The sequence below is a fragment of the Sesamum indicum genome, linkage group LG2 (assembly GCF_000512975.1).
Source record: "Sesamum indicum cultivar Zhongzhi No. 13 linkage group LG2, S_indicum_v1.0, whole genome shotgun sequence".
Lineage (NCBI taxonomy): Eukaryota > Viridiplantae > Streptophyta > Magnoliopsida > Lamiales > Pedaliaceae > Sesamum > Sesamum indicum.
Genome location: NC_026146.1, coordinates 11,198,898 through 11,207,944, shown reverse-complemented (window position 1 = coordinate 11,207,944; position 9,047 = coordinate 11,198,898). Strand labels below are relative to the sequence as shown.

Here is a 9,047-nt window from a genome sequence, read left to right as displayed (position 1 = left end):
GGAGTTGTATTAATAGGATTTCCATCTTTGCAATCTCCGAGCTTCTGATTTAGATCTATTGGAGTAACAACAGGTCTGCACCGACTCGTTCCTATTTCTTTAAGGCGATCAAGGATGTATCTTTTGTGAAATAGCAATTCTAATTTTGAAAGAGTAGCTTCCATTTCAAAAAGGTATTTTAAAGACCCCAAGCCTTGATTTCAAATTCTGAAGCCAAACTTCCCTTCGACCAGTGGCCAATCGAGATTTGATGCAATGAAAAAAATATTATTTTAGACCGCTAAGTATGTCTAATTTTAATTTTAGTATAACTATGTCCATTTTTTGTTTAGATCCAGTAATTTACGAAATTGCTTATTTTTAGTCATCTGACAGATTTTTGGACAATTTTACCCCTATGCAACTTTGAAAGGCAGTTTTAGTCTATATGCACTCATAAGGGTAAAATTGTCCCAAAATCTGCCAGAGGACAAAAAGTAAGCGATTTCGTAAGTTACTGGACCTAAAAAAAAATGGACATAGTTATCGTACTAAAATTAAAATTAGGCATACTTAGCGTACTAAAATAATATTTTTTCCATGTGTGTCACGGTAGAACTTTTTTACTTCCATTTTGAATATAGAAGAAGAAGTGAGGTGTTGCTTTTATCTTCTGCGCCAATGAATGCCATCTGCATCTTGTTACATTTGCCATTCTCCTTCAATTTCTAAGTCTTCATTTCTATCTACACAATCATTTTTCTTGTGCAGGATGTCACCATAGTTTCGCAATATTTTATGCTCATTACGGGTATTGTATGTCTTTGCGGTCTATTTATGTCCTTTGTAACATTTTTGTATGTTTACATAGATGTGTATTCTAATTTTTGTTTACCTAATATGAAAGAGTATTTATTAAAATGAAAAGCAATAACCTAATATTGCTGCTCTTTTGAACCCAATGCTATTATTGGAGCAAAGAAGGTTGCAGAATTTCTTGGTGTGTTTTATTTATGTAATTGTATTATGGCAATGATTTTGTGATTAATATTATCTAGTTTCTAGATCAACCTCTCTGAAAATTATGATCTGGTGTAGCAGATTTCTGTTGAGATCGTAATGTCCAGTAATATATTTTTATATGTTCTAATCAGCTATTGCATTTCTTTTTTAATTTTATCGACCACAAACTTGATAAGTTTTGCTGAATGATGCCCTTTCCTTGTTCCAACTTTTCCATTACCTTGTCTGTGCATTTTTTGTGTGTGTGTGGTGATTGGGTGTGTGTGTGTGTGTGTGCATGTGGGGTGTGTGTGTTTGTGTTTGTGAGTGTGTGTGCGTGTGTGGGTGTGGGTGTGTGTGTGTGTGAGTGTGTGGTGTGTGGGTGTGTGTGGGGGTGTGTGTGTGTCACGGTAGAATATTTTTTACTTCCATTTTGAACATAGCAGAAGTGAAGTGTTGTTTTTATCTTCTGCGCCAACGAATGCCATCTGCGTCTTGTTACATTTGCCATTCTCCTTCAATTTCTAAATCTTCATTTCTATCTACACAACTTTTTTTTCTCGTGGAGGATACCACCATAATTCCGCAATATTTTATGCTCATTATGGGTATTGTATGTCTTTGTAGTCTATTTATGTTCTTTGATAATAATTTTGTGCGTTTACATTACATATGTATTCTCACTTTTGTTTACCTAATATGAAAGAGTATTTATTGAAATGAAAAGCAATAACCAAATATTGCTGCTCTTTTGAACCCAATGCTATTATTGGAGCAAAGAAGGGTGCAATATTTCCCAGTGTGTTTTATTTATGTAATTGTTTTAGGGCAATAATTTTGTGAGTTATATTATCTAGTTTCTGGATCAACCTTTCTGAAAATCATGATCTGGTGTAGCAGATTTCTGTTGAGATCATGATGTCCAGGAATATATTTTTATATATTCTAATCAGCTATTGCATTTCCTTTTCAATTTTATCGATCACAAACTTGAGAAGTTTTGCTGAATGATGTCCCCTCATTGTTCCGGCTTCTCCATTACCTTGTCTATGTGTCTTTTTTTTTGTGTGTGTGTGTTGATTGGGTGTGTGTGTGTGTGTGCGTGCGCGTGCGTGTGGGGTGTGTGTGTCTGTGTTTGTGTGTGTGTACGTGTGTGTGGGTGTGTGTGTGTGTGTGTGAGAGAGTGAGTGCGTGGTGTGTGGGTGTGTGTATGAGTGTCACGGCGGAATATTTTTTACTTTCATTTTGAACATAGAAGAAATAAGGTATTGCTTTTATCTTCTGCGCTAACGCATGCCATCTGTGTCTTGTTACATTTGTCATTTTTCTTCAATTTCTAAGTCTTCATTTCTATCTACACAACCCTTTTTCTCGTGGAGGATGCCCCATAGTTCCGCAATATTTTATGCTCATTACAGTTATTGTATGTCTTTGTGGTCTATTTATGTCCTTTGTAACAATTTTGTTTGTTTACATAAATGTGTATTCTCATTTTTGTTTACCTAATATGAAAGAATATTTATTGAAATGAAGAACAATAACCTAATATTGCTGCTCTTTTGAACCCAATGCTATTATTGGAGCAAAGAAGGTTGCATTATTTCTAGTGTGTTTTATTTATGTAATTGTATTAGGGTAATGATTTCATAATTAATATTATCTAGTTTCTGGATCAGCCTCTTTGAAATCATGATATGGTATAGCAGGTTTCTATTGAGATCATGATGTTCAGGAATATATTTTTATATGTTCTAATCAGCTATTGCATTTCTTTTTCAATTTTATCGATCGCAAACTTGAGAAATTTTGCTAAATGATGCCCCCTCCTTGTTCCGACTTTTTCATTACCTTGCCTGTGCATCTTTTTTTGTGTGTGTGTGTGTGTGGTGATTGGGTGTCTGTGTGTGTGTGTGTGCGTGTGAGGTGTGTGTGTGTGTGTGTTTGTTTGAGTGTGTGGTGTCTAGGTGTGTTTGAGTGTGTGTGTGTGTGTGTGTGTGTGTGCGTGTGCGTGTGTGTGTCACGGTAGAACATTTTTTACTTACATTTTGAACATAGAAGAAGTGATGTATTGTTTTTATCTTTTGCGCCAACAAATGCCATCTGCGTCTTGTTACATTAGCCATTCACCTTCAATTTCTAAGTCTTCATTTCTATCTACACAATCCTTTTTCTCGTGCAGGATGTCACCATAGTTTTGCAATATTTTATGCTCATTACGGGTATTGTATATCTTTGTTGTCTACTTATGTCCTTTGTAACATTTTTGTGTGTTTACATAGATGTGTATTCTCATTTTTGTTTACCTAATATCAAAGATTTTTTATTGAAATAATGAGAAATAACCTAATAAAGTCATTTGTCACTTAATAAAAACGCAACTCTAGGAAACGCCAGTTCGAGTCTTTATATTCATCTACTGAATCCTTCTTTTGCAACTGAGAACAGCAACTGATCTGTTGTATATGCTGTACTTATAATAATCCTGCTATCTTCTATCCTAAAGTTCTTTGTGAATCCGAGTGATAAAGGTCTCTGTGACCAAGAAAAAGAAAGATCTGTGTAATCGAGAAACAGAACCTGTTGTGGTGTTTTCGGGTAGTAGTGCAACCATGGTGGAGATGCGGGGGAAACGATAAAGAAAAGACAGGAGAGAGAGACAGAGCAGTTCGGATGAAGGGGAAGAGAAAAATAAAGATAAAAACTAGGATTACCCGATTAAGAAATGGAGCAGCTCGGATCGGGTCAAAACGGGTCGTGGGTCGGATAGTGGTCCGTCCGAGTGAACCGGGTAAGTGGGTCTCTAAAACTTGGGCCACAAAAATATAACATACTCCACCTTGAACCAAGTCCTTTAGAGGAACAGGGTCTGGAGTTAGGATTTGGTTTTTCTCATCACTGTACGGCACTTTTGTGTGTTCAAAGGATCTAACTTGAATCTGAGCTTAATTGATACTGCAGTATTCTTTTCATTTGATTTGTTCATATCTTATTATTTTTGTAACCATTATAATTTTTGTAATTATTTTGGCCTATTAAGGAGTTTCGTACTCTATATTCGTTTGTAAAAGTTGGATAGGTATTTCTGATATCCACCCAACAGTGGTATTAGAGCCACGGGTGCTCTGATCTTGAAAACTCATGGTAACATCTAATCCTACCCTCTTACTTTTCTCGTTTTATTTGCTGCTGAAAATTGTTGTTTTTGGGTGTCGAATTACTGTTGTTTTTTGTACGAAATTACTGCTAAAATGTAACAGAGCCATCATGGCATGTAACCCCCTAAATCTATATAATAAAAGTGAAGATTTTTGAATTTTGAAAAATTAAGGGATGTCTATAAATATTTAATTATAGTGTTTATCAGTATAAGATTGACGTTAAATTGAATTAGTATGGTTTGAGAAGTCTGCTTTTATTTCTAAAAAATTAAAATTCATTTTTTTTAATCTTTAACAAAATGAAGAAACATCGATGAAGTGGACGACGAGTTCAGGACAGGTCAGAACGAATTTTGGATCCAATTAAAATTAAGTGGAACGGATTTCAAGTCTGTTAAATCTATTTCAAATCCGACCCGTTACCATCTCTTCTATTCATGACCATTCTCTACTTTATTTAGTAATTTATTCATTATAATGTGTATTGTTTCATTTCATTTAGAAAGTCTCAACGAATTGGCAAAATAATTAAATCTTAATTTCCTTAATCCAAGAAAGAAAAAGTAAGTATTTTGAAAATTATTAAGGTTTCATTTGAATTAATTTTAAATTCCTAATAACAAATTATTTGGATTCATTTGAAAATTTTCTAAATTTGAAGGGCTTTAGATCCTCCAACTCTAATTTTATTTTATTTTTTCAAAAAAAATAATTTTTTTGATATGAGGTCATTAAAATAAGGATAAATTACAGACATCTCTCCAGAAGTCTGACGTAATTATAAATATTTTCTCGTTGTTTGAAAATTATGAATACCCCCTGATTTTAACGTTCGTCTAACAATTAGTCAATTCCATTTGGCTTTCATCCGTTTAGAATTTTATAAAATATTTTTGTGAACTAATATTCTCAATGAATTATTTACTTCATCCACCCTCAAATTCTTTTACATTTTCTCAAATACTTGTTTCGACAAAAAATAAAAGCATGGGTAAAGTAGTAATTTTTACCTTACCGTTTAAGGACTACATAATTAATATTAATTTGAGAAAAATAATTGAAAATTTTCATACAACAAGAAAATTTTATAATTATATCAAAACTCATGAGATGTAGTCACAAAATTATTTCGTAAAAATATAAATATCAATAACAGTAGCCAAAAAAGAAAAGAAAATTAAGGTAGCTCCATTTTTGTTAATCAACAGTGTAGCCCTGGATTGGTCGTGGTGACAAACTGCGGTTAGATAACGGCAACGGCTCAAAAGCGCCGAGGAACACAAGCCGAAGAAAAGCGGCTCCAACAGTCAAACACCACCGCAGCTACTTAATTTACCTCTACAGTGAGAAATAAGAATTTAATTAATCACAGTATTAAACCATGGTTAAGTTTTCCGTACATCTGATCCTGCCGCGTGGCCCAAGAAACGCGGTTCCTTCCTCCTTCCCCACCGCCCTATTTATTCATCCCCTCATCCTCCCCATTTCCCTCTCTCTCCATACACCACACCACCACCTTCTTCTCTTCATCGTCTTGCAGAGTTCAGAACTACTACTACCTTTTTTACTAGTGTTCAGCTAGCTTTTCCACCCTTCTTGAACTGCTTTGATGGCGTAATTTTCTGTTTAATTCATCCATTTTTGCTGTTGTGGGAAGATTTTGTGTGGGTTTTCTCTGAGGAGGTTGTTTTTTTTAGGGGAATTGTGCTTGTGTGTGTGTTGTGCGTGTCTTTTGTTTGGGTTTTGATCGGGAAAAATGGCGTCCTCTGATAATTTGATGACGATGGAGCAGCCGTGGTCGTTCCGGCTCCCATTTTCCGACGCTTGGATTTCCGATATCTACACGAAGGAAACCGATACCCTGACGAAGGCTCTGCAGAAGTCGTTCGACGCCACTTCGTCCGATGGCGACGCGTTTTCAACTGAAATTGTGGAGTCCCTCTTCCCCAAGCCGGAGGATACGCCGTTTCATACGCCGACCGCCTCCGGCGGATCGGAGAACGAAGCCCCTGTCTCGAAGCAGCGCCGGAGCGTCCCCCCGAGCGGTAGGGTCACCAAGCGGAAGTCGCGGGCGTCAAAGCGCGCGACGACGACGTTTATCACCGCGGATCCCGCGAATTTCCGGCAGATGGTGCAGCAGGTGACGGGCGTGAGATTCGGCGGGTTGAACGCGCAGCTGCCCATGGCGCCTGTGCTGAAGCCCGAGCCGCATAGAGTAGTCAGCCGGCTTCAGCCCAGTAGCGCCCTGCCAACACTCGACACATCTGCTTTCCTGCTGGAGGGCTCCACCCCGTCTCTGGTGGCGCAGCTGCCTCCGCCGTCCACGGTGGTGGGTGAGGGTGGCGCAACCGCGAGTGGGCTGGAGTTGGACTCATTTTGTAGCTTTCCCACTCTTGAATCTTGGAAAGTTATGTAGTGAGTGCAATCGTATTTCCCTTTGGTTTTTGATTCCGTTTAGCCCGCAGGAAACTTAGGTGGAGCTAGGGGTAAAGAGGGAATTTCTGTTAATATCTGTGGGTAGGGGATTGGGGTGGGGTTATGGCGTGTAAGGATGTAACTCTTGTTCTATTAATTTCCTTATTTCATTTTCCCATCATCATGTGATGAAGTATCTGTTTTCTTGGATAAATTACGTGGTATAAATATTAATTGCCAAACAGTACTTTGATGAATCATTGTCAATTAGACATGTTAGATTCTCACTACTATTAAGTTATAATATCTGTACTGATTTGCATAATTATGGATATTATCTAAGTAGAAGAAATATACCTAATTAATGAGATTATAACTTTTAGTACTTGGGGGTGAAATACGATAATAAGTTTTAGAGAAAGTTGTAAATCGAGGGTCGGTAGTATTTGAAAAAAAAAAAAAATGAGAACTTTGTTGGTGTATTCAAAAATGTGTTTGAACTTGATTCTTTACATTTATTAAATCAAACTCGAACAGAATTTTGTTTATATAAATTTTTAAATTTTGGTCGAGCTCGACCCGATTAGTAAAAAAGAAAAATAAAATATAATAAAAAGTATCGAATTACTCAAGTTTGATACTTGTTTGGTCTAATAAAAGATCGTTCGAGCTCAAATAAATAAATAATCGAATCAAATTGAAACCCAATTTTCAGAATTCGACAATAATTCAAATAAGTTTGAACAATTGAAACCATATTGAAGAGGGATTTGATGGTTTGCAAGACAACAATTGTACCCTACACTCAAATGCTATACTATCTAAACATTTGAATTGTGTTGTTTTTAACGATATTTTTGACGTAACAATAAACGCCCAAGTTAATTTTTCCAATATATATATATGTGTGTGCGTTCAATATGAGTTGGTACTAATTAAGCTTTTTAATTAATAAATATAGTGAGTATTATTGGATGAAGTTTCTCAGATCTTAAAAGTAAAGGAGAATGAGATGAATTTTATACAAATAATTGAAAAAAAAAACAAAAGTAATATAGGGATAGTTTAGTTGACTGTAGTCAACAAGTGTAGTTGGATGCATTAATGAAGCTTTGGTATGGTGCCCCAATCTAAGCACATTTGACGCCTTCATCACCTACTCCACAATTTCCATATTTTTCTTCTTTTCATTACCACCACAATTTTAAATCACTTCACGTTAAAATAAATTCATATTTTATGAGATATAAGTCAAAATAGAAATTTAATAATTTGATTTTTTTGTAAATTCATTTAATTTATTAGTTATGGATTTTGGAATCCCTTATTTTAAATTTTGGGTTGGAATTTTATTAAATATGGAAAAATAATTTTTATGTTAAAAATACTTTTTGGTTTTAATGGTTTTCAAAATTTGATTGCTAACATATATTATTTTACTTATGTAAATCATCGGAAAAAAGAAAAAAACAGATATATCTGTAACTTGAAAGGTCAATACAATCGTATAAAGTGTTATTACATTCACATGTGCAGGACCGTTCTATCTAGCGGATCCTTGGGGTATCGACAACTAAGAATTGCAAACAGAGGATATTATCGAATTCCATCAACTTCAGATACTTTGATTTCAAAAAGCCTAATATATATATATATATATATATATATATATATATATTAAGGAAAAAATGCAAGCAACCTCCTTGTGATATCGTAAATGAGTAAAATAATCTCTTATGAAAAAATAAATAGCGATTTACCTCTCTATATTTTTTTAAAATAGAACAATTTACCTCCTATGATTTTTTAAATGAAGCAATTTACCTCTCTGTATTAATGAGGTAAATTGCTTCATTTTAAAAAGTAAAAGGGGGTAAATTGCTATAATTTTTTTATAGGAAGATAATGTAGTATTTATTTGCAATATTATAGGAGGATAAATTGCTATTCACCCTATATTTTAATAACACTCACGCATCCAAAAATTAAATATGAGATGTCTTATGAAAAATCTTGTACTGATATCATTGAATTGTTAGGGTGACACAATATAAAAAATGACACTACTTGTTGGATAGGGCCAAGCAACTTGTCAACGTGTGATCTTAATCTTCGAGAAGGCATCTTCCCACAATCATACACTTTGGAAAAATAATTATATTTCAAAATTTAAATTTTAAAATATTTGATTTAAATAGGAAAAAAAGGGATACCGCTGCAAATGTTTGCTCAAGTCAAAAGTACTATCTCAAGATCCAAATAATATTGTAGCATGTTAGGTAACAGCAATAGGTTGACTTAGGGTCTACATATTTCTTTATTTTTCTCCTATATATATATATATTTGAAATTAGCTCAACAAAAGATTATTTGAATTAATTTAAATAGTGATGCAGCATATGATGTAATTCATGCCCCATTTTTACAAGTTATTGTCTACTATAACTTCATAGACGTCTCGCAAAAGAAAGGGGTCTCATTACAAAAAAAAAA

At 34.7% G+C, this 9,047-nt stretch overlaps 1 protein-coding gene across 1 annotated transcript; it reads left to right on the top strand.

The window, feature by feature from the left end:
* LOC105155796 (calmodulin-binding protein 25-like) lies at nucleotides 5,625-6,747 on the top strand. The gene has a single exon (XM_011071753.2). The coding sequence runs from the start codon at nucleotides 5,896-5,898 to the stop codon at nucleotides 6,553-6,555; it is 660 nt and encodes a 219-aa protein (XP_011070055.1). The 5' UTR covers nucleotides 5,625-5,895; the 3' UTR covers nucleotides 6,556-6,747.

Bases quoted from the DNA above. Each gene is read 5' to 3' on its own strand.
- LOC105155796 (XM_011071753.2), top strand. From the start codon at position 5,896: ATGGCGTCCTCTGATAATTTGATGACGATGGAGCAGCCGTGGTCGTTC.